The sequence below is a fragment of the Ahaetulla prasina genome, chromosome 8, assembly GCF_028640845.1.
Source record: "Ahaetulla prasina isolate Xishuangbanna chromosome 8, ASM2864084v1, whole genome shotgun sequence".
NCBI lineage: Eukaryota > Metazoa > Chordata > Lepidosauria > Squamata > Colubridae > Ahaetulla > Ahaetulla prasina.
The window spans coordinates 23900542-23927146 of NC_080546.1; the positions used below are offsets into that span (position 1 = coordinate 23900542).

Below are 26605 nucleotides of genomic sequence, written 5' to 3' on the forward strand. Positions count from 1 at the left end.
ATACTCTAGTCTATTTGAAAAGGCAAAACAACACCTTCCAATTTATTACAGAAACTGGGAATGTTTTACGTGGGAGTTTACTTCGCTGCTGACAAGGTAATAGACAAACAGAGAATAAGACAAAACAACATGTTTCAAACTTGTTTTGACTGGGATATGGTGGGTATATTTAGCAGGCAATTCTCTAGTACTTCATGCATGGAGAAGAAAGAGACAGTAATTAGAATTGTGACACCCTGAATTTACAGTGTGGTTTGTCCTTTCTTAAAGGATGAAGACTGCTGGAACATAGTCACAGAATCAGCATTTCTGGCAGTTTTCCTCCCCAAATTAATTTTGATTAATTTTAGATTAAGTGGATCCAAAAAGGCACAAGTGAGTTTTCTCACCCTCAAATCCTGTAAATAAACAATGCTGTAGGCAGATTTACTTCACATCACCTGATGAGCTTCTGCAAGAAGGAAGCGACTCAGGGAGGCTAAAAGGAAGAGGGGAAAATTGCCCCTTGACAACAATCTCTGTTATTTATAAGACCACATAGAGTCCACCTAGCCTTTAGACCTCATATGCAGTTGATTTGTTTTTGTATAGATTTGTATATCATAAAATAAGGAACACAATCTTCGGGTGGTTTCCATACAGCCCAGCAAATATCTGCATCCTGTATAGCTTTTTTCAGCTTATTTTTACATATACACAATTTACATTGCAAGGAGTTTCTGAAAAATCAATTCATTAACAAAAATGTGTGTATATTTTGATGGTTCTAATTGCAGAATCGGTATAATATAAACTGTAGGAATAAGGATTCGTTTCCTGGAATGCTTACCTGCTTGACCCTTTTTTATCCAAGTCTGTCTCCAGAATACTTAAGACAGTGTATATGATATTTTTAACTCCATGCTACTGATCAATCTTTACAGCTCCCTTTTCAAAACATAGATTAGCTTGAGGGCTCCTTCCAGGATAATTTTTTTCCCATTAAAAACCAACAACTGAGATACACACACCCCACAGTGTTTGCTGCAGTGAGACATGGCTGAATCATTTGGTTTTGGGGCACTTCTTGTCCCAGTTTATCACAATAAAATCAGTATGTAGCATTCTGAAATGGAAATGCCTTAAATATTATGATGAAAAAAAGATTATATTTTGTTGAACCCTTATGTATAATCAAATAATACAGAAATCGGATAACCTTTTCTTTGTTCTAGAGAGGAAAGTGTGTGTGTATATATGAACTATTTTTGTGTTGGAGCTTATGTGTGTATCATATAGCTCTTGTATCCAAAACTCGTTACTTCTAGGAAGGAAGGAAAGAAAGAAAGAAAGAAAGACATGTGGATTTTGATAACGTTGTTAAGCTCTTTACTTTTCATAACAATTTTTATGCACAATAATCATTGCAGAGATTCCATACATCCTACTATATTTTTTTCTTTTTTGCTAATGGGATTGTGTTAAATGAATTGTCTCAAGATTTTCTATTTCAAAGCACTACTTTATTGTCTAGGAGAAGGAATGGTTAATGTTCAATATATTGGCCCCTGTATTCATATTACAAAACAAATTAGAAACATTGTGATTCATTACTTTAGATTATATAGAAATATTATAATACATCTTTAGATTATATGGTCCATAAAAAGTTCAGCAATCAAAAAATGTATAATTTATTTGGGTTATATGGTCCAAGCATAAATTATTTCTTCTAAAAATCTTGCTGCAATATGCTTCAACAAACGAAAGACTAAATTTGAGTCACTTGTATTCAGACAGCAAACTAGGATCAAGATTTATTTGAAGAACTCTTTGCAAAGTATAGTACATGGAATTATTATGTTATGGCATAACTGCTAAACTGGCAAACATTAACTAATACCATTGCTCTGCTGCTAGATTTTTTTTATACCATAGAAGAAAGGATTGAGGAGGTGGCAAGCAAATGCAAGTCATTGGAAATAGCAGTTGGGTAGCTGATTAGATAAATAAAGCAGAAAACAAAGCCTTCTAAACTGTAACTTGTTTATCTTTTGAAAAACATGACAGTTTGAATCCAGATTATGCTGAATGCCGGAAAGATACCATGATCATTGTTGTCAAATGCCACCAATAGTTCTTACAGGACTACAAAGTAGTTCATGCAGTTCCTGACTAAAGTCATGCTGTGCTGTGCTGTGCTGTGCTGTGCTGTGCTGTGCTGTGCTGTGCTGTGCTGTGCTGTGCTGTGCTGTGCTGTGCTGTGCTGTGCTGTGCTGTGCTGTGCTGTGCTGTGCTGTGCTGTGCTGTGCTGTGCTGTGCTGTGCTGTGCTGTGACAGAGAGGGATCTAAATCAGGGGTCTCCAACCTTGGCAAGCTTTGCTGGCTGAGGAATTCTAGGAGTTGAAGTCCACAAGTCTTCGAGTTGCTACGGTTGGAGACCCCTGATCTAAATAGTCTACTCCTTCTAGGGTCCTGTAGCCTGAATTCTCAACCACCCTCCCTAAAGAGGGAAGGTTGGAAACTGGGTTGAAGTTGTTTAATATGGCTGAATTGAGGAACATCCTCTTTAGCGGCAATAGACTACCACTTCCTTCAAGGTGGAAGATGGTAGAATGTTGTCCTTCCATAGAGAGGCATTAACGTCCTCCAGAATCTGGATGTAACCCCCAGCGCCACTGCTCTGCATACACAACTTTGACTGAGAATTTCTGGCAATGATAGCTCATTCCCTGTTCATCATGTATCTGCTCATTATTGCTGCAGTATATTCTACATTTTGAAGGCAACCCCAAAGTGGCAGTGGGTTCAGAAAACAGTGACCAGACTGTTGGTAGAAGAAATGCACTTCTGTAGGATCATTCTTATTTTGCAGTTCCTATTTTGCTTTTTTTTTTTTTTTTTTTTTTGGAAGTGGGGTTCCAAGATGATTTTGGAGTTCTGGTTATAACGTATGTATCATAATGTCAGAATATACCACCATATTAAACATGATTTTGGTTGTCCAACCTGAACTTCTAGAGAAAGCTTACTTAAGATCCCCCTGGAGTTAAGAGAAGTATATGTTAGAAAACAAAGCTTTTCAGAATTGGATTTCTCATTATGAAATACACCCATGATGACGAACCTATGGCACATGTGTTAGAGATGGCACGCAGTGCCTTCTCTGTGGGCACATGAGCCATCGGCCCAGTTCAGCTCTGCCGTGTATGCGCACACGTCTCCCATCAGCCAGCTGGTCTTTAGGGCACTGCCACACATGCGCGGGGTGAGGCACGTGCGGGGGCTGCGTGCGCATGGGCGGGGGGCACGCAGAGGGTGCACATGGATATGTGGGGGCCGCAGGCACATCCACAAGGGTGTGTGCGGGGGCCATGGGGGCAGGGCACACTTGCGAGGGCCACATGCGCATTGCATTTTGGGGGTTTGGGTGCGTACTTTGGTCACTCAGTCTGGAAAAGGTTAGCCATCACTGAAATACACTGTCCCAGAAAGACCCATCTTTTTTTCTGACAGTTGCATTGAACAAATATTTTGTCTCAACAGGCCTTCAACCTTTTGTGAGGCGGTGTGGCAATCATCTAGATTTTATGTTCTTTTTTTCAAATGTTGTTAATATATTATGATTTTGTATATTGATCAGAGTCTTTTAAATTGGGGAGGTATATAAATGTTGTCAAATAAATGTAATTAAAAACAATCTTTGCCCTTTAGCTGCTAATTATTTAAACACTGATCACCTGATCCTGGCGATGAACCTCGTCCTCATCAGCATTTTTTCACTTAACAGGCATGCAGTTTGAAGCAGCTGCTTTTCTGTGCATGTCCGCACAGATGTAGTCCATCAGGACTCCTTAAAGGAAGCAATATTTCAAAATATTTTATCTACCGATAAGCTTTTTTTTTTTCAGGAATTCTCGTCTTCTTGATTGACCTACCTTTTTTATTGGCTAGGTGGATTTTGTAAAATGTTAATATTATTTGGGTATAATTGACTTTCCAAAATCTAGAGATGCCCTGTGATACCTCTGCTATAAAATAGGAGCTATGCAAGGTGACCTAAGGAAAATATATGCCTTTGGGTAGATCCAATTCTTTATATTTTGTTTCTTTGTGAAGAAGAAATTCCCCTTTTTGACTCCCTACCTTCAGAGTGCCATTGATAGGTATTGATTAAATTGTTGAATTGGCGCCAGGGTGACCCAGATTTTGCTCTCAGTCATGGACATTCTGGATCAGATAAAATAATTTTCATTTAGCTCACAGATTATTTTGGGGTGGGGGTGGGAAGGAAGGTGCTGTGACTCCAGATCATGAACAAAAACTCAGCACGTAAATCTAATAAATGAGTATTTGCTCAGAAAGAAAAAAACACAAACTGTTGGAACAGATACGTTTTTTCCCAGGATGTTATAGTCCCTGAAATTCTCCTAAGCATCCTTATCATAGACAAAATTATGTAAAATCCTGCTGAAAAATTCTTGCACAACACATTTACAATAGCACTGATAATCCACGACCTTTATTCTCTTTATGATTTATTGTTATGTTTGGAACTCTTAAGTGCCTTTTTAATTTTATTTCTTAATTTGACTCTTTGTTTTACAGATGAGGGCAGAAGCGCAGTTGACCATGCAGGTGGGGCACAGATTGTAATAGACCATTTAAGGTCACTGGGCACTAAAACAGATCCAGCCAATGAGAAGCTCTTGACTGTCTTTTGTGGCATGCTGGTGAACTATAGCAATGAGAATGGTAAACAAATATGCTAAAAAAACTCTCTTACCTATACCTTTATCTATCTACACACCTATTAGAAAAATAAATGTAGGGTATAAAAATTGAAAAACAAAGGTGGGCGGCCAATAAATTTTATAAATAAACGAGTGAAAACCGAAAGAAATTACTTTGATTTTAAGTGAATTAATGTTTTTGATTTTATTAATTAAATTACTGCAGCATTAATGTGTATCGTCAAAATAGTCAATGCACACCTATCCCAGTTCAGACTTCCATGTCCTTCTCTGTGTGCTGGGCTGTTTCTAGAAGAGTAGGTACTCGCGTTTTTTTTAACGGAAGTGATAGCTTGAGTGAATGGGAGAAAGATTTGATAGCAGCTTCTAATTGCTACATAGCCAAAAGTGAGCTCTTTGCTTGGACAGTGGTTTAGCCAACAGTGATTTTCCTTCTGCACGCTACCACCACTACAAAACTTGAGAAAGAATGCACATGTTTTAGGGTGGCGAGGTGGTGCACAAGGATTTATATATAGAGCCCCTGTTCTAAGCATAAGGAGGGCAAGAGGGTGGTTTGGCACAAGGGTCTTGTGCCAAAATTGGTACTTGAAAAGAAAAGAAATAAATAAAGGGCAGATATACATCTTTGATACTCTTTCTCAGTTTCATAGATGCCAGGAATCATTAAGAACCAGGTCAGCCTCTGGTTGGTGTCTATGTATTGGGAACTTGCTTATATGGAGACACGAAGGTGAATATTTATAATAATTCATTGTTTTCTCCTTAAGAAACTTATATCAAACTTCTATACCCTTTCTTGTAGGTGTCATCTGCCAATCTGCCATCTCTCGCTCTGTGTTAACTTCTCATTCACGTTTCTTACCTGTAACATTGTTTCAATTTAAATGTTTTTTGTGTGTGTGTGAGTGTGTGTGTGTGCGCACATGCGTACGCTAAAATAATTGATTGGATTTCCTTGAACTTCTCTTGAATAAGAGGGAGTCATTATTTCTAACTGATAGGCTGATTAGATGGCCCAAGTGAATTTGCTTTCCATCTCATCCCACCTGAGGATGACTGTTATATTCATTTCATTTAGTTATCTATGAGAGTTTTTCTGAATGAAGTCATTATAATGTAAATTCCCAAACAGAAGTCCTCACAATATAAAGCTAAATGAACTGCTAATTCCATCCAAGAGAAACACTTCAAAGAAAGTCCTCTAGTGGATGCTGTATCAATTAGCATAATTAGAAAAATCTACATTTGACTGTGTGCTTTTTTAATGTTTAGGTGACAAGGCACAGTTAGAAAATTTGAGTCTGAAAATACTGGTCATGGTTTCTCCTTTTATTTGGGATGTACTGCTTTATTTTGGTACAGTTATGTATTGCAACATTAGCAACCAATGTGACTTCCAAACTTGGAATCTTCTCCCATTTCTGCAGCAGCTCCACAATCTGGAAGCTCTGTCTAATCATCACCAGCTGTCCCTGGAGTCATATGTCACAACCATGGCAAAGAAGCAGAGCATGCACAATTATGGCTGGCATGCCAGATGCGATTCTTCCTGAACTGGTCAGGTTTGGCAACAGCAATCCATGGTTATATCTAATCTTTTAAGCTGGTCATCTCAAAAGGAAGCTATTCATAGGGTGTCCTTTGAAATGTGTCTGGAATTTGCATTTGATGGGAAACATAAAAACTAGACTACTAACCTGTACAAGATACAGGGATCCAGAAAGTCTGCACTGATTGTCAAGTGCTTCCTGAGCATAATTTAAGGTAGACTTGTGTTTGTATTTCTATCAATATTTCAGGCCTTAAAAATATTTGAGCTCCATATATGGACACTGCTGCAGGAGGACCCCTTCTTAAGATGCTTCATTGCCTATCTGATGCGGAAGAATTTTGCAATACACCTGAGCTATTGAACGTACATCTTCAAGAGCTGAATTTGGCTCTCAGGATATAGAAAATGCATGTTACCTTGATTGGTTTATACTTTACCTTTTTACATTTCTCTTTGTTCTTTGAAATTTGAGATAAGCAAAAAAAAGGGAAAGCTAATCAACACTCTACTTTGATAATTATTTTATCTACCAAGGCTTATGACTTGTTACTGCTGTTTGAAAGCTGTTTCTAATGACAGCTAGAATTACGTTGTAAGTGGAAGTCGATTATGTAATACAATCTAATGAGTATAATTGAGATTCAAAATATTTATATGGAATTTGTGTATTTAGTTATCCTTTGTTCATATTATTCACATTATTCTAAGAGCCGCGGTGGCACAGTGGTTAAAATGCAGTACTGCAGGCTATTTCTGCTGACTGCTGGCTGACTGCAATTTGGCAGTTCAAATCTCACCAGGCTCAAGGTTGACTCAGCCTTCCATCCTTCTGAGGTCGGTAAAATAAGGATCCAGATTGTTGGGGGCAATATTGTGACTCTGTAAACCGCTTAGAGAGGGCTGAAAGCACTAGGAAGGGGTATATAAGTCTAAGTGCTATGGCTATTGCTATTACCTAATATTCAATACTTAAGTTACTGATGTGCACAGGATAAACTTGGTGCAGGTAGTCTTCACATACCACTTGTCTCATTCAGCAACCATTTGAAATTATGATGGCATAGAAAAAGTAGGCTTACAATTCATACTCAGAACTTGTGGTAGTTGTAGCATCCCCATAGTGATCATGAAGTGGGCACTTGGAAATTGGGATGTATTTATGATGACTGCAGTGTCTCCAGTCATGTGATCAGTATTTGTGACCATCAGAGCTTCCAACAAGCAAGGGTTAGCAAGGAAGCCAGCAGGATCTTGCAAATCATAGTCACATGCTATAACACTTAATGACCCATGGTGATTTGCTTGACCTCAGAGGAACTGATGCCACACTGTAAGTCCAGCATGGTCATATTATGTTTCACTTAACAACTGCATTACTTAGTGAAGGAATTGCCAGGTTTTTTTTTGTGTGTGTGTTTGTTAAGTGAGAACTGCTTACCTTTAGAATAGTGTCTTAAATTGAATTTCACGTTTTCTTTTGTGTGAGTCATGAAGAATATGGAACCAGTGAAATTCAGAAGGGGCCTAGGTTTGACTTTTTAATGAAACTTGACTTTAAAGTAATGCTGTATTTGTTTGACTGCTCACATTATAGAATATATTTTATATTACAGTGAAGCCTTAATTCAGCTAATGAAGTCAGACTACTGGAACTTGTAGAATACATAGTTCCTATTTTAAGCAGTTATGCTGCAATACCCAGCTAATCATAAAAAAACATAAGTAGTCTTGGATCTAGTTGTATTTGAGTAGAAAAATAGTAGAAAAATATTTGCATTGTTAATTGGAAGTTTTTAAAAAATTGGGCGGGAAAGCGATATAAAACAGCTTCTGTATTAAGAAAACATGGATCTGAGCTTAACTCAATGCAGTCTTTAGCAACACTTTGATGGTGAATGAAACATTTTTTTCCAACTAAGGGGCCACAGAAGTTGAACCATGATATAATAATACTACAAATGATGAAGCTATATGAGTGGAGAAATAATGGATGGAGGGACATTTTTTAGATGTGTTATGCGTTTCTAAGGTCTTCCCATCTTTTTTATATCGTATGAAATTGCACCTTCATTTGTCAGTAGAATGACATAATATTTTGGCAACACAGTTCTTGATCTCTGATCATCACAGAAATCCTGAATCCTGAAAACATGGGTCTCTGTTCTTACATGATGATCCTAAAAAAAATGAAACATGCATGCTGATATCACAATATAAGCTGTGTTTTGTTTTGTTTTTTGTATTTGCATTGTTTCACTGCATAAAGGTAAAGTTTCCACACAACATTGTGACATAAATTTCATCACCCCTTCCTCTCTCTCCCCCCAATTCTGCAAGTTGTAAATTGCCTTCCCTGGCAGCATGAAAACTGCTATAATATAAATTCCTTATTCATCCTGCTTGCTCTATATTATGTTTTCTGCCATTTTGTTCTTTATCATGGAACCATAATTTATGATCCTAAATTTACATGAAGCATTTCAAGTTAAAGGAGAATGGATTTTGATTTACCTAAACGTATACAGAAGAAATGCAGTTATCTTTAAAAGATATGCTATGGAGATTGTGTCCTTGCCTAAAATTATATTTTGTCAGCTTTTGTAATAGCAGGGTCTGTGGAAGGCCTACTCATAAATAATCCCAGTGACTGGCTTTTCATTTTGATTTTCTAGAGCTGAACCAAACGCTTCAATCATGCTTGTGTTTGCCTGCTGTTGGCAAAAACTATCATTGCCATTCATTTTTTAAAAAATAAAAGTACTAACTCTTCTTAATCTAGATAATTTAAGGTGAGCCTATAATAGGAACACTTTTTTTACTATACAGCTTGTATATGCCTTCTCAGAAGCAAGTTTCACTGACTCAACTGTGAATTGTATGATTCCGCCTACAGAAAGCTTCTGCTAGCCAGAATTAATAATAAGGGATTATTAAGTATCCAAATTAGACTGATATAAATGCAGTCCGAGTGCCAGTTTTGTATATTGGGTAAGGCATCACACTAGATGTCTTCGAGTTTTTCAAAAGTTCAGGCCAAAAACAAGCCAATTTGTTATACAGACCTTGTATTTTATATCTCTTCCATATTCTTGGGCTGCTCACTAGTTTAGGGATGTATAGATTACAAGTAGTTAATCGTGGTGGTTTTTAATGTCCCGTACATATCTATAATTTCAACTGGTTCAAAAAAAGAAACCACTTCAACATTTCTATTTATTAAAAAGGTCCAACACAAAACTGTTCAAGTTTTAAGATAAGAAAATATAAGAAAAACTACATTATCCTAATCTGGTGTTGCCCAGACATCTTGGACTATAGATGTCTTTGTTTTAACTTTTAAAAATTTTGTAGTATATCTCAACTGATAATATCTACCAAAAATATGAAGTAAACATGTGTACATTTCTAAATATAAATTTGCCAAACAGTAGCCTCACCCCAGAGGTACAATATAAATTTTCTTGCCTCTACTATTCTTTGATGAACTTTTTTCTTGAATGGCTTGCATTTTGTGCAGTGATTACTTGTTTGTCCATAAAAATATTTGCCTTTACTGGAGGGTTGCATCCTACATTTACTCTCGACTATCACTCTTACTATCCATGGCCATTCACCCATTTCAACCTAAGTTGAAATCTAATATTATTTGCAGCAGTAGTGGGTTCCACTTACCTTCACTACTAGTTCGGAACTATGAGCGCTCACATGCAGCGCTTCTGCGCATGCACAGAACCTTCTGCACATGCGCAGGGCGTCCGTAATGACGTCTAGTTGGGTGGGCGGAGCTTCCTGCTGCTGCCACTACAGGTTCGCCCAAACCAGGGTGAATCGGTAAAAACCCACCATTGATTTGCAGATTATAGTTTTCTAATCCCAGCTACTCTTGATAAGAAAAATATGTTGAGGGAAGACTGCTTTTGACATACTCATAGGGTTATTAATTTTTACTAAACAGACTCTCATACCTAATTAGAAATTGCTTTCTTCAAAAAGTATGTCATGATGGATAACACGTCTTTTTTTAATCATAGGGTTAATGTGATTCTTATTCCATTGTGCTAAAGGTAGGCATGTAGTTATTTGAAATGCTGAGATATATATTTTCAATAGTTTGAAAAGAGATTTGGAGACTCCTAAATAGAAATTTGCTGAACAGCATTTCTCATTTCACTAGTGCAAGGGTCTCCAACCTTGGCAACTTTAAGACTTGTGGACTTCAACTCAAGTCTTAAAGTTGCCAAGGTTGGAGACCCCTGCGCTAGAAAGTATAGTTTACCAAACCTTGGAAATTGATACCTTGCTTTTATTTGTGACAAAGTTCATCTCTATCAAAAAAAACATACTGTGATATTTCACAAGGTCATCCACAGACTTTATGCAGGCAGTCAGCTGGCTGGAAAATAGGTAATAAAATATCATACTGCTCAACTCTGTTATATTTCAATATACATGTGGAGATAGACTGCTCTCCTATCTAAATTGCAAAGGATTAAATGTTTTATCTGCACCAATAACAGTTTTGGTCAGGATCATAGCAACTTAAAAAATAAATGAGGAACTGAATCCAATTGTGGTTGGATTTAGTTGTCTATATAATAACTGTTGCCATCAGGAGGAAGTGGTTTGTGTTATTCTACTGATTTCACTGAGCCTGCTCAAAAAAGATAAATCTAGATCCAAGCCAGTGTTAGTATACAATACTTAGAAACTTGAATGTGCAAAAACTGGTGGATTGTTGGCAGCAAAAAAATTCTACTTACCTACTTGTTAATAAATCTGTTGCCAGGAGCTCTAAAATTATTTTCCTGCACTTTTGTAATTAAAAACAAACAAACAAGGAGACCTTCATAAACTACTTTTTCAAGGATTTTGGAACATTTTTCACTGTGTAATTAAAATTATATAAAACTAATGTTATTAGATAAAAATGCTGAGAGGTAGTTTCTCTCATGCATAGAACTCTTTCTTTCCATGGTAGCTCTGAATGCTAAACAGACATCTGAAGAACAAGGAAGATAAATAATTGTATTGTAGAATTGCAGTTGCCTCAATGGCATGTTGCTGGTACTGGACAATAATTAAGGAGCCAGTTACTGGAGATGATACTGCAACGTGAAACTCTAACTTAAGGGTGTTTGTCTTTTTTTGTTTGTCTTATCTTTAGATACTCTGCAATCTCAGCTCATCAACATGGGAGTTATCCCTACATTAGTGAAGTTGTTGGGCATCCATTGCCAAAATTCGGCTTTGACTGAAATGTGCCTTGTTGCGTTTGGAAATCTAGCAGAACTTGGTAAGTTTTTTGCAATTGCAATATTTTAAGTATTTTTAAGGGGGGTGTTTCAGTGGAAAAAATAGTGCTGCTATTGTCATTTGTGTTTTTCTCTAGCAATCCCATTTAATTTTTTTTACTGCTTCCTTGCTACTGACATTGCTGTTCTATTCATTGTTCAATAAAGTTATTGTACCCTGGATAAGGGAACAATGTCCTTAAGAAAAAACTGAGATGCAGATTTTGTGCAGTTGGGAATTTACATGTTTGCATAATGATATAAGGTGCATTGCACCTTATTTTATTATGCACGCAAGCGTAGAATGAGACAGTCATCAGCCTTCTTCAATCCACAGACCAATGTTTGATAGAAAAACTTAATCAAGGAGGAAACTAGAAGTGAAAAGGAGGAAAGTAGAAGTGAATTTCAGAGTATTGCAGTGGGCAAGGGCATCAAATTTCTCACTGTTACTTGTTGCGTGGAGTCACATTCTGTGTAATGAAAAAGAAATTGCTTATGAGATTTCTTTCAAAGGAGAAAATTTTGAGGAGATTAAACTCTGATATCCCTGCATTTATTAAATTGCAGAGCACAATTGTCTCCCTTGCTTTGTAGTTATCTCTCCTGTGATTTGCAGTATTCTTGACTCCCTCTTTCATAGCAAAATGGTAGCCAATGTGGTAAAGTATTTAAGATGCTGGTTTGGGAGTGAGAAGATCCAGGTCAGAGTCTAACCCTTAAGCATAGGAATGAGTGACTTTCTCCCAACCCAGCCTTCCTGACAGGAGAGGTGTTGTAAGGATAAAAAATGAGGGAGTTCCCTATGCAAATTGTAATATAAGTCTAACAAATATATTCTATCTTGTTGCTGAAAATCTTTTCCTTTGTTTCAGTTACCTTCTGTCTAGGTTTTAAAAAATTTTGTTCACTAAATATTAACACCATCTATGATGGTGGAAATATTTGCCAACTTACCTTGGTTGGCTTACCATCCTAAAAAGTGTGAAAGAGGTCATTAAATATTGCCTCTGTGCCTTGAGTTACCAGACAAAGCAGTTCGAGCAGAAGACCTGCAGTAGATGTTGCTGTTTTGAAACAGAACAATTTTCACCAGTTTATAGCCATGGAAATACTAAGGCAGTGGATTTGACCTTTAATTTTAGCATTTGGTGATCTAATACAGCCACTGGGTAGTTTTCCTTATTTGTCTGAAGGCAGCCAAAGGCTAATTTGCTATGTCTGTGGATATAATCATCTTTCACTGAGTGCAGTTTCCAACAATTGTTAATAATTCGGGTCACTGGGTCTTAAATTTTCTAGTCATTTTTCTTTTCATTTAGTGGCAGTTTTAAGAAGAGGAGTGTATTATTCCTGACAGTATAGTCAGTTAGCTCAATTAATCACTGCATTGTGTGACCTCTTTAAGAAACCGAAAAGAAAATAATTCTGCCATTTGGTTTTTGTTCCTTTATGCACTTAGCTTCTTGCTTTTTAATTGCACAGAATCAAGTAAAGAACAGTTTGCCTACACAAATATTGCAGAAGAACTTGTGAAGCTCTTTAAAAAGCAAATAGAACATGATAAGAAGGAGATGATATTTGAAGTTTTGGCTCCCTTGGCTGAAAATGGTGAGACTTTTGAGTATCAGCTTTATTTATGAGTGATTTATTGGTATTTGCCTAAATTTTACATCTTGTTTGTGAAGCTGGCTAGTGAGGCATCTCATTATGGAAGCTGCATATGAATGTGCACACACAGAGATAAGCACAGAAAAAAGGATGGATCTAACATTTGACATGCAGTGGGAATGATTTTTGGTATAGTTACGTATATGAGACTGAAAGAACTCTTTTAAACGTAAATTTGTAGAGCTTGCTTTCTCTTAAATTTAGGAAGTTGGATGAAATTATTCTACTGCAACCAACAGAGTCTGAAGTCAATGTTTCTTTTTCTTTTTTTCTTACCCTTCCTCATTTTTCTTCCCCCTCTTCTTGCCCACTATTTTCTTGTTTACTTTTGTATTTTGTTTCTTATTTTATCTTATAACTCAATAAAAATGTTAAACTGAGAAAAACTGGCTCAATGTATGATGACAGTGTACAATCTTAGGCTCCATAGCTCTATAAGGGTACCTGCTCCTCATTTGTGCATCCCAGTACTTGTATCTATAGAAAATAGGAAAATGTCCAGAACATCTGTTTCTATTTGTATTAGCATAATTCACATAAGATGGTTTTGCATTATTAAGAAGTATGTTGCTTAAAAAACAATAATCTTGTTACTTTGAAAACTCTCCTGCAAAGCATTAAACAGAAAAATAAATTCTATAATTACTTGTGAGAATTTTATGCAATTGATTGGCCCCACATTGCCTGTTTGTTGGTAATGGAATTTAGGCATCCATCCATCCATCCATCCATCCATCCATCCATCCATATCTATCATCTATATCGATCTAGCTATCATCTATATCTATCTATCTATCTATCTATCTATCTATCTATCTATCTATCTATCTATCTATCCATATCCATATATATGTATGTATGTATGTTCAGTTCAAACCCCCACTAGCAGTTAAAAGGAAGAAACAGCTGTGATCACACATTGCTCCTAGAAGCATGAAGCTGTAAACACCAGCCTGAAGATGATGAATGAGACTTCGTCGAAACGTTGCCAAGACTCTTCCAATTTTACGCGGGAGAAAACCCGAATAACCAAAGACCTACATATGTGTGTGTGTGTGTGTGTGTGTGTGTGTGTGTGTGTGTGTGTGTTTTGGCATATTCAGGTCTTTTCCTGTGTAAGGTTTAGTGTATCTTGGTGACGTTTCGTCAAGGTCTCACTCATCATCTTCAGGTTGGTGCTTTCGGCTTTGTGCTTGTGCGAGCAAAAGCACGCACAAGCACGAAGCTGAAAGCACCAGCCTGAAGATGATGAGTGAGACCTCATTGAAACATCGCCAAGGTACTCTCAACCTTACATGGGAAAAGACCCGAATATGCCAAGACCTACATATCTATACTCGTGAAAACCTACGAAAACAAATATATATATATATATATATGTATGTATGTATGTATGTATGTATGTATGTATGTATATGTATTTTATCTCTGTAGATAGAGATAGAGACAGAGACAGAGAAAGAAATAATATAAAGTGTCAAAGCCACTGTTCTGGACAAAACCCAGAGCATATAGGAGTACATCAGTAGGATGACACCCAAAGATCGCTGCTGAGAGAATGCAGCATCAGAGAGGTAAATCAAACAGAGGAAATGCCTTGGCAAGATAACACCCTGCATGGAATGGACCAACGACAGATAGCTGAAGTGGCAGACATTGGGAAATACTGCCAGTGGCTGGAAATGGCTAAACTAAAAGGCAGCACTGAGGTACTGATCATAGCAGCACAAGAACAGGCACTAAATGCCAAATCCATAGAAGCAGGAATCTACCACACTAGGCAGAACTGAAGGTACAGAGATAGTTTATCACATAGTGGGAGGGTAACAGATGCAAGCAGGAACAGCTATACTGAACGGCTCAGCCAAATAGCTGGCATTGTTTACAGAAACATCTGGTACAGTACATGGGCTAGACTCTCCAAAATCCAAGTGAGAGATCATACAGAAGGCCATAGAGAATAAAAGGGCTAAGATCCTGTGGGACTTCCAGATACAGAAGATAGGCAGGTACTAGCTAATCAATCAGACATTGTGGTAGTAGATGAGGACCAGAACACAAGGAGTAGATGTAGCATGCCAAATGACAGAAACACCAGGAAGAAGGACTATGAGAAGCTGGAGAATACCAGGCTCTGAAAGAGGAACTGGAGAGGATGTGGATAATAAAAGTCAAAATGGTCCCAGTGGCGGTAGGAACACCACTGTGGGCTGTGATTCCTAAACTGGGATCAGCAGATTCCAGGAACGACATCAGAGATCTTTGTCCAGAAGTGCAGTGTTAGGAACAATTAAGATATTGTATAGAACCCTCAAACTCTCAAACTTCTGATAGTGGACCTTAGATTGAGGAAAACACATACCACCCATAGGAGTGAAAAGAAAACATTTTATATATTTATTTATTCATTCATTCATTCTTCATTCCAACTACTCATTTTGTTGTTAAAGAACTCTTAACAGTATCCAAATAAATTAATAAATAGTATCTGCACCAATATTGTTGTAAAACATTTTGTTTCATTAGGATGTTGTGGTTTTGTTGTTTATCATTTAGATATTATTAAACTGCAGCTGGTTGAAGCAGGCCTTGTAGAATGTTTACTTGAAATCGTCCAAAAGACTGTAGATAGTGACAAAGAAGATGACGTTACTGAGCTTAAAACTGCTTCTGATCTCATGGTTCTTCTACTTTTGGGAGGTAAGTTTGATGTGGGTCACTCTGTCCCATGTTAGTTGTAGGCTAGTTATTACACTGCATTGAGGGGGAAGGGGGGCAAATCGTGTGAGTGCAGAGAAGATATGAAAACTTCACATTTCTTCCACCCCAAAAAAACAGCACACGGGCTCACTTTTTTTCATAAACAATTGGACATAAACAAGCTCTTTTCAAAACCCTTTTCTTCGTATCAGGGCTAACTCTGTTGGTTTTATTCATGTTGGTGAAAATTATAGTTAATATAGATTTTCTATTTAAAAACAATACTGGACTTCTACCAAATATAATGAAACATAGAAATACGGTGCATTTAAAAGATTAAAATATGCACAAGTTTAAACAAATCTATCCGAAACACAAGAAAATATTTCTAGGTTTGTTAAGAAAGAGTGTGGCGACTCTTACGTTGCTAGCTTGGAAAAAGAAGTGGAAGTAGCTTGTCTTGACTCTGATACAACTGTGCAGTAGAGCAGATGCAAGATCCCAAAAGCAATGTCTGGTTTATAGATGAGTATTTAGAAATGAACCGCAGGCAATACAGATATGAAGTAGCATCATTAGGGTTTTTTTTTTCTCTTTCTGACTGCATATGCTTTTGCTTCCAGATGAATCAATGCAAAAATTATTTGAAGGAGGAAAAGGCAGTGTGTTCCAGAGAGTGCTTTTATGGATCCCTTCTAATAGCCATCAACTTCAACTTGCAGGAGCATTGGCAGTTGCAAATTTTGCCAGAAATGGTGAGAATGCTAGTGCTTAAAATTAAAGAGCAGTTGTGTTGCTCTGTGTATTTGTGTACCTGGCTGCATTTAAAAGAGTCGTATACTATCCTGCCTTATGTAAAGGTTTGTTTTCCTGCCTTAGAACTTACGCAGCACATGATGAAATGTGAAGTCTTCTAAATATAAATTGAGTGGTGAAATGGTACCGTGAAATAAAGGAGCAGGCAGAATGCCAGTTGAAATTTTGCTTTCAGGACATGTTTTATTAAAAGTACTTTAATGTTTTAGATGGGAAACAATCTATTTCCACTCAGTGCCGCATTTAGCCTGTGAATGGTATGCTAGGAGCTGCAATTCAAATGCAGTCAATAAATGTGAAATGAGTTCATAATATTACTATGATTGCTCAGGTGGATTTAATAATTGTTCTTTTCTATCAGTTGCTCCAACTAACAAAATGGTGATGCCTTTTGAAAGAACTTATGGGGGAGAAGAAAGTAACTTAGAGCTTTCTGAAAACACAAAGATTGTACATCTTTGGTTAAAGGAGAGAAGGGAATATATTTTCACTAAAGAAGAGATACTTCCAGAAAGCAAGCTATGCCCAGGCTGAGTGGAATTGGCTATGTATTTAAAGAAGTAACATCTGGACAAAAAATTCATTTGAAAAATAAGTGTGTACGTAGATTTAAAGAGGTACTAAATAAGAACATAAATGCTATTCCAAAAATCGCTTGGTTTTTCAAGGTTTATCTCTCTTTTGAAAGGGTCTTCAATTTTTCTATCTCATTGATAGAACAAATTTAGGGGGTTGTTTCCATTTTTTCTTGGAGATATTGAACTTATTTTAAAATTGGAAGTTTTATCTAGTGCTTCCTGTTATACCTCTTTCCATCTTTCCAATGTTTCCCCATCTGAAAAAGCTCTTAGATGAAGTACATGTAAAAATTTTGGGTGTAAATCTATTTAAGATTAATGGAAGGCTTGAAAAAAGATTGCAAACCTTTTTAAGTTTAACGATGTATAAAATTGTACTTTTAAATTAAACGCTGTCCTGCCATTGGATAAATTGATGGTACAAAAATAGCCATGGTATATAGATAAAGAAACATAAATTGATGATGGTCTACCTTCATCTGCAGATGGAAACTGTATCCATATGGTGGATAATGGTATTGTCCAAAAACTGATGGACTTATTGGACAGGCATGTAGAAGATGGAAATGTCACTGTGCAGCATGCAGCACTGAGTGCGCTGCGAAATCTTGCAATTCCTGGTAAGCACATTACAGCAATGTTCTCAGCGATTCCAAAGTTAGTGGGACGATGCTTTGCTCTATAAATACCATGTTTACCATCTGTATCTATTTACTGAAAAGAAAATCCCACCTTGTTTTTGCAGTTTATTATTCTTCCCGGTTGAAATCTTCACTTTTCTAATAGTTACACAATAATGAAATCAAAGAATTACAGTGAGGAGTATAGTACTAACAACTTACTACCTTTAGGAACCTGGTGGTCACCTTGTGTATTGCAACAACTCCCTTGTTACACAAGGTGCAACAACACCTTGTGTATTGCAACAAACTAGAAGTGCCAACGTAACTGACAGATGCCAGATTGGAAGCTTAGCTATTACTTTTCATTTTTTGTGTTTGCATTTGTAAAACAAGAATAAAAACGTTGTCTGTCATCAGTGTTGATGATGTTTTACAAAGATAAATATATAGAGATTAAAACATAAAATATATGAATATATAAACACAAACATCAATAAGAGCTAATATGGAAATCTCTGGCAAGAGGACATTACTGCCCAAATGCCTTTTGGAAGATCTACTGTACATTGTAGGTTTCTTCTGGAAAACAACAACATGATTTCAACATGAACATGTTCAACAACATGAAAACAACAACATAATTTCCATTTATGGGAAATGAGAACCAATGTAATTTCTATTTATGGAAATTATGCTGGTTCTCATTTTGTTGTTTTCCAGAAGAAGCCTACAATGTACTGTAGATCTTCCTTTAGAGGCAACTCTAAAGGAAAGCAGCACCTCTGACCTTTGACCCTCCTTACCTCCCTAAATTGGAGAATCATCATCAGCTTCTCCTGTCAAGACTGAATTGACCAGTCCGATTGTAACAAGAAAATAGCAATAGCACTTAGATCACTTTACAGTGCTTTACAGCCCTCTGTAAGCAGCTTAAAGAATCAGCATATTGCCCCAACAATCTGGGTCTTCATTTTACCCACCTCGGAAGGATGGAAGGCTCAGTCAACCTTGAGCCTGGTGAGATTTGAACTGCCAAATTGCAGGCAGGCAGCAGGCAGCAGAAGTAGCCTACAGTAGTGCATTCTAACCACTGCACTCCTGTGGATAATCTGACACCAATCTTTGGAGGACTTTGTAAGTTAACACCAGCATTTTAAATTGCATCTGGAAATCTATTGGTAACCTGTGCTGGCCTACAGCACAGATATGTATGTGTAATATGTATGTATATATGTATGTATGTAGATATGTACCGTATATACTCGAATATAAGCCGATCCGAGTATAAGCCGAGGTCCCCAATTTTACCCCAAAAACTGGGGTAAACTGGGGACTCGAGTATAAGCCGAGGGTGGGAAATGAGGCACCTACCGGTTGGGGAAACCCTCCCTCCCTCAGCTGAGAAGGCTGGCGGCTCCCCTGCCCCGCCCTCTCACTGCACCGGCAGGGCTTCCCCGCGCCGTCCGGTAAAATGTGAAAAAAAGAAAAAAAAAACAAACTCGAGTATAAGCCGTATATACTCGAGTATAAGCCGAGGGGCTTAAAAAAAAAAAACTCGAGTATAAGCCGTATAGACCCGAGTATAAGCCGAGGGGACGTTTTTCAGCACAAAAAACGTGCTGAAAAACTCGGCTTATACTCGAGTATATACGGTATGTATAATGTACTCCCTGTCAGGTTCCAAGTAACACCCCCAATGAAAGAAGACTCTGAGGCTCGAAGTTCCTCAAAGTTCCATTTTATTAGAGATGTCATATTGGCACATCAGGGAAAACCCGAATCTGAAAGCTTCCAGGTTTTCCCCACCCATAGAGAAGTCCAAGTCCCTGCCCAGCACCCACATTTATTTATTTATTTATTTATTTAATCACATTTTTATACCGCCCTATCTCCCAAGGGACTCAGGGCGGTTTACAGCCTATTAAAAACACAAATACACAAATATAAATACAAAATAAAACACTAATTAAAAAACTTATTAAATAAGGCTGAATTAAAATTTATAATTAAAATAATAAAACCCCATTAAAACTACATTAAATTAAAATCCTAGCCCAGTCCTGCGCAAATAAATAGATGTGTCTTAAGCTCGCAGCGAAAGGTTCGAAGGTCGGGAAGTTGGGACGGAGTCCCAGGGGAAGTTCATTCCAGAGGGTGGGGGCCCCCACAGAGAAGGCCCTTCCCCTGGGTGTCACCAGTCAGCACTGCCTGGCGGACGGCACCCCAAGGAGTCCCTCCCTGTGAAAGCGCACGGGTCGGTGGGAGGCAGTCGGTGGCAGCAGACGGTCCCGTAAGTAGCCCGGCCCTAAGCCATGGAGCGCTTTGAAGATGGTTACCAAAACCTTGAAGCGCACCCGTAAAGCCACAGGTAGCCAGTGCAGTCTGCGCAGGAGTGGTGTCACATGGGAGCCACGAGGGGCTCCCTCTATCACCTGTGCAGCCGCATTCTGGACTAACTGGAGCCTCCGGGTGCTCCTCAAGGGAAGCCCCATGTAGAGAGCATTGCAGTAATCCAGGCGAGATGTCACGAGAGCATGAGTGACTGTGCATAGGGCATCCCGGTCTAGGAAGGGGCGCAACTGGCGAACCTGGTAAAAAGCTTTCCTGGAGACTGCCATCAAATGGTCTTCAAAAGATAGCCGTCCATCCAGGAGAACACCCAAATTATGCACCCTTTCCATTGGGGCCAGTGACTCGCCCCCAACAGTCAGCCGTGGCTGCAGCTGACTGTACCGGGGTGCCGGCATCCACAGCCACTCTGTCTTAGAGAGATTGAGCTTGAGCCTGTTTCTCCCCATCCAGACCCGTACGGCCTCCAGACATGTCCATCACATGGCCCAATCAATGCACCGTCCCAACTGGAGATGCCTCCCAGTCCCTCCAAATACGGGGCAAGATGTCCTTGACTCTCAGAGAAAGCAATGTTATTATGACTATATATCTCCCCTGCTCCGTACAATTCCCCCTCCCAGTTTCCCACAGCACTAAATGTGGCAGGCCTGAAGATCCAATGCAAAAGATGGCTTCCAGGCCTGATGCTTCTATTTGTGAACCTGCTTCTTCAGGAGTAGTAATAACCTGTTGGGAGGCATCAGTGGAAGACAAAGAGAGATCCTGATGGAGAAACAATCACTCATCTTGCTAAGATTCTCCAATCCAAACCCTCTCAGCATGCAGGGACCAAGCCAGAACTTCAGTGGCATCAACATATTTTGAATACAGTGGGGAAATGCCAGATAATTACTAAATATTTGCTGCTGTTATTGATATATCATATAAACTGATGCAGTATAAACTACTATAGTGTTGTTTCCCTAGTTAGTGTTTAGTGCATTGCGTGAACTCAGCCAATTGCAGTTTATTCAGTAAATGACAGTTAACCAAACTATGGCTTAGTATGATGTAAAATCTTGGCCCAGAATTGATTCCAGGAGCTGGTATGTTCATTTGATAATTAATCAGATCTAATAAGGAATAAAGGTTCTTTCAGGTTTTTTCTCTCTCTTATGCCAAATGCATACCCTAATGTTTTTATTTCTTCTCAGTTTCTTCTTATTTAGCTCTGAGGAATTACATAATTTCTAGGATTATTTTTATACTTTTTACTTTTTAAAAACTGTTAGAATGCCAGGCACATAAGCAAATATTTTGATCGTATTTTGTTTCTGATCTTCATCGTTCTTAACTCAGTTTTTCAAAACAGCAAGAGACCGAGAAGAAATGTAAATGCAATATTAAAATTCCTTCTGAATCTCTTTTAAAAAAACATACACTTGAGTTCTAGAAACTCTCCACCAGAACGAGCACTGCCGAGCAGCATCTTGTTAGCCTGTATTTTAAATGCCAGTTCACTTCTCACTTTTAATTACAATGCACTATGAAGCAGTGTCTGTCTCCTGCTTTGCACATGGGGGTAGAATCCTGTGCAGAGATGGAACAGGTGTGGTTACCATGAGCAGAGGAAGAGAGACACTGTGAGACGGGGTGGGTGGGTGGGGGAAGAAGCAGAGTCTTCACAGTATCATCTGTGTTGCAATTGCAAAATATAGTTTGTCATGTAAGTATGGCCACTAGAAGGCTCTACAAGCTGGATTCTCTTGCCCACAAAGTGGAATTCTTGCACATATTTAACTATTCCAAGAGAAACTGATATACAGTATACTGCAGTTTCCTATGTATTATTTTATGTATTTGTTAAATTTATTTCCTGCCTCTGTTGCCATGTGGCTATTCTAGGCAGTTTACAATGAAAAAGGAGAAATGAAAAGCTTTCATAACAGTAGTAAAGCAATGGAACAACAGAATAAACAATGAAAAAGAAAAAAATGATATAACAATATGAGAATAAAAGATGAGTGGGTGGGGAAGAAGGGAGGAGCAAGGAAAAAGGGGGGATTGCTATCTATCTAGTAGCTATCTCCAGTGGATCCCATTAAGATAGAGCACATGTTAAGTGATGCTTATAGATACACATAAGAGCCTAAACTTACACACTTGGATAATATGTGGTCCAGCTATATTAACACCAAGCCATTTCTGCTACTGTATGCAGGAGAGCTTAGCAACTATGATTATGAATATACATATACATTTATGATTGTTGTTAATATAAAAGAATTGTCAGACAGCAAGTAGTCAGAAGTGTAGTTGAAACTGGGAGAGTCAGCAGAGGGGGCGCCTCTTCAAGTTACAACCCTGTCTATAGAGCTAGAATACAGAGTGAATCCCATGCCTGGAGTCTTGAGTCCCCTTATCAAGAAAAGTGTAGTTTAAATCAGATGTTAGGGTCCTATAGGCAGGGGTCTCCAATCTTAGTAAATTTAAGGCTTGCTGGCTGAGGAACTCTGGGAGTTGAAGTCCACAAACCTTAAAGTTACTAAGGTTGGAGACCCCTGCTGTAGAGGAGTTGTGCACTTTAGCTGTAGTGAAGCAACTGTTCTAAGTAGCCAGCTTGAAAGATAACAGATTTGGCTTCAATTCACCTTCTGTCCCAGTTCACAGTCCAAAGTGACTTATTCTTTATTCTATGCTTGCTAGGACCCATGGAAAGAAGCGTATTTTCCAACATACACACCTAGTTCAAGAACACCAGTCAATGCAAATTTTATTGGTTAACATTCATGAAAAAATGTTGTGATTTAACTTTTGTTTGGATGGCTTTGAAAAGTTGATAGAACCTGAAAGTACATGTACAATTCTTTTTCTTAATTTTTTTTTCTCCTTTTACAATTAAATGGAATGCAGGTTAGCTTTTAATTTAATACAGGTTATATATAAAGGGGTGGCTGGATAGAGTCACTGAAGCAGTAGGCATGAGTTTAAATGGACTCCAGAGGATGGTAGAGGACAGGAAGGCCTGGAGGAATGTTGTCCATGGGTCGGACACGACTTCGCAACTAACAACAACAACAATATATAAAGGCTATGTGGTTACGCATGTGGGTTCCTGTGGCTAATGGGCCCTGCCACTGCCCAATCAAATCTGGATCTGAATTTGAACATCTTCACCAACTCTCATCCTTTAATTGTTTTAGGAAAGAAGAGAGCTTCCTAAAAAAATAACCTTCCGGTTGTAGTTCAAGTGCATTGTCTCTGCATTCTTCTGAGATAATATCTGTTGTTTTATTCCACAGTTGTAAATAAGGCAAAAATGCTGTCAGCTGGTGTGGCAGAAGCAGTATTGAAATTTCTCAGATCCGAAATGCCACCTGTTCAGTTCAAGCTGCTGGGCACATTAAGAATGCTAATAGATGCACAAGGTAAAATAAGCTGCTTTCTTTGTTGAACTTTTGATCCATTGCTAACTTTTTTTTTTCCATGAGAAGAAAAGGCCTCGAAGGAAATCCTTCAAATAAATTGAATCCATATGCAAAAGGAGGACAGTTAATGAATTGCTTCAAGGCCTCGTGTTGTGTATAGCATAACATTTAAAAGCTTGACTCATCGGTAGATTTAACAGTTGTATGATATGGAATGTCGTATATGCCCATTATGATATGCTTCTACAAAACCATCCTTTCATTTTTAAATACCTCAGGAAAATTGTGAACAGTTTTTTTAATTACAACAAAGTGATTTGAACTCCCACAAGATTCTCACAGGGGTCAAGCACAAAGTGTCATTTTAGAAAATGGGTGACTACTGCTACTTCTAAGTGCTTTCTTACATTTAAAAAAAAAAGGCCCATAAGTAGCATCTCAAGGGGGAGAGGGGGAAGGAGCTCTTCTTGTTTCTTTTCTGTTTAAAATGAATGTTGCCTTTGTAATACATGCAGCAGAAGCTGCCGAGCAGTTGGGAAAGAATGTCAAGCTGGTTGAAAGACTAGTGGAATGGTGTGAAGCCAAGGATCATGCAGGTGTGATGGGAGAATCCAACAGATTACTGTCTGCTCTTATACGACACAGCAAGTCCAAAGTAAGTGATGTTGCTTGAAACTTCCTTAATCTAACAGTGTGATGCCTGTTCAGTGAGAGAACGGTACTCCCTCGTTTCCTGACTTGACCATGCTCTCGCGTTGGTCAACATCATGGATGCATAACCTTTTTTGACCAAAGAGCTTGGCTTTGATGGACATGCAGACGGGAAGAGGGATGTTCTACTTAATGATTACTGATGAAGATTCTAGCTCTGGTATTTTGTATGATCCATGCAGTCAGTCCAGACCAAGTGGGAAAAATGAACACCGCACTATACTATTATCTACCCATTCTCAAAAGAGGGTTGCTACTTTCAGTAATGTTTTTGAACTTCTTTCACGTTTTCCATTGAAAAACCTTCTTTTGTAAATGGATGTATGTGAGATTAATGTCCAAGACTAATTCTGGGGATAAATTTTCAAAGTGTGTTAACCAACTATACTTATAGCTTATCTTAGGAAGATAACAACTAACCGGGTTGCAGATTACAAATTTGCCTACAAAATAATGTAGCCTTATTTGAGTGCTCTGGAATTAATCTTAGCATCTTGCAATGGATTCTGCCTTGTTGGATTTGCTAGATAGTGTTTTTCAAACTTAGCAACTTTTAAAATGTGTGGACTTCCACTTTCAGAATTGCCCAGTCAGCATGCTTTCATTTTATATGAAGTCAAATTATACAATTTAATTTAAATGCCAAGATGATGACATTATAGATACAGAAAGATAAGAAATATTCCTATATAGGATGGCAGGTATATAGTTGGTATCTATTGCAATTTACTGGAAAAGACACCGATATTGGGAAAGATTGAAAGCAAAATGACAGCAGAGAATGAGATCGCAGATAGTATCATCAACACAGTGGATGTGAGTTTGGGCAGACTCAGATAGACAGTGGAGGGGGCTGGCATACTATAGTCTATGGGATTGGAAATGTTGGACACAACCTAGCAACTGAATACAACAACAACAAAAGTCTATTGCAATAATTCAGGCAGAACTTCACCTTGCCCATTACATAAATAGACCATTATGTTGCACTGTTCACTATTGAAGTCATTGTCTCATTACTTAAAACATTTATGAAAAACTCATCAAGCAGTTTTCTTAAACAAGGCAAACAAACATTGTAAGCTTGACAGCAAATTAAATTAATAAATTTGTGTCCTTTCCCTGCATAGAGGCATGTCATTGCTGGTTGTGTGCATTGAATTTTTCATTTCACAGAATAGTGAGATGGTGCTTGTTATAATTAATCTAACAATAAGCAAGCTGATTCCATAAGATGTAACTACAGCTATCTACTAATGGTCAGGGTAGAATAGAATACAGCAAACTGATAAAAGGACCACCTGTGGGCCTGGGTATCTTTTCCAGTGTTCAGTAGCAAAGGGTAACACGCCCTTTGTTTATTAAAGTCTAGAAGCAGTTTATTATAATCAAAACTAGCATATTTTTTTAAAAAAATAGAAGGAAAAATTAACAAATTGGCCTGTTGTATTTATCTATAATGCACTGCAATCTTGCTTCATGTTCTCTGTTACTTTTTTCTTTTAAGGATGTAATTAGGACCATTGTTCAGAGTGGTGGCATTAAACACTTAGTTACCATGGCAACTAGTGAACATGTAATAATGCAGAATGAAGCTCTCGTTGCTCTGGCATTAATAGCAGCTCTAGAATTAGGTAAGTATCCAGTGGTTAATGTTTTGTAATTTATCTCATCTTCAATGATAGAGGCCTTGTACATATTAACCCATGATACTATGTCACTGAGAATTGTGTACACGTATATGCCAATGGGTGGAAAGACGTGGCCCTATACATAGCTTTAAATCCTTCCTAGAATTTATCTTCCACTCTTGCCACTCATCCTCAGTGCCCTTCTTTGAGCCTGTCTTAGTTCCTCTGAATTTCTTAAAAACCTGCGCTCAGAACATTACAGAGTAATCAAAGTAAAGTCTGATCACTGTAGAAAACAGTGAAATTATTGAAATATATTCAGTGATCCAAAATTTCAGTTGCCTTTTAGTCAACCATTTCATACAGATAAATTATTATCAGACCCAGAAACCAGGTCCATGTGAAGGTTCAATTTAACTGATTTATTGCAAAAAGTCTATGCACAGGAATCTTCTCAATGGTCAACAGCTGGTTAGAGTTAGATGAGGGTCAACTGCAGTCAAGGGGGACCGTGGTGGCTACATGAGAACCCTTAAA

At 38.0% G+C, this 26605-nt stretch overlaps 1 protein-coding gene across 5 annotated transcripts in view; it reads left to right on the forward strand.

Moving 5' to 3' along the window:
• Nucleotides 1-26605, forward strand: part of RAP1GDS1 (Rap1 GTPase-GDP dissociation stimulator 1) — an 89141-nt gene that overhangs the window by 56175 nt on the left and 6361 nt on the right. For 3 of the 5 annotated variants that reach the window (XM_058192092.1, XM_058192094.1, XM_058192097.1), the window contains 9 exons: nucleotides 4588-4734; nucleotides 11453-11581; nucleotides 13065-13190; nucleotides 15807-15950; nucleotides 16574-16705; nucleotides 17830-17964; nucleotides 23601-23726; nucleotides 24242-24381; nucleotides 25945-26071. In XM_058192092.1, coding sequence (XP_058048075.1) covers nucleotides 4588-4734; nucleotides 11453-11581; nucleotides 13065-13190; nucleotides 15807-15950; nucleotides 16574-16705; nucleotides 17830-17964; nucleotides 23601-23726; nucleotides 24242-24381; nucleotides 25945-26071 — 1206 coding nt within the window. The remainder of the gene's footprint in view (nucleotides 1-4587; nucleotides 4735-11452; nucleotides 11582-13064; nucleotides 13191-15806; nucleotides 15951-16573; nucleotides 16706-17829; nucleotides 17965-23600; nucleotides 23727-24241; nucleotides 24382-25944; nucleotides 26072-26605) is intronic. The other 2 variants (XM_058192093.1, XM_058192095.1) reach the window with 2 other exon arrangements.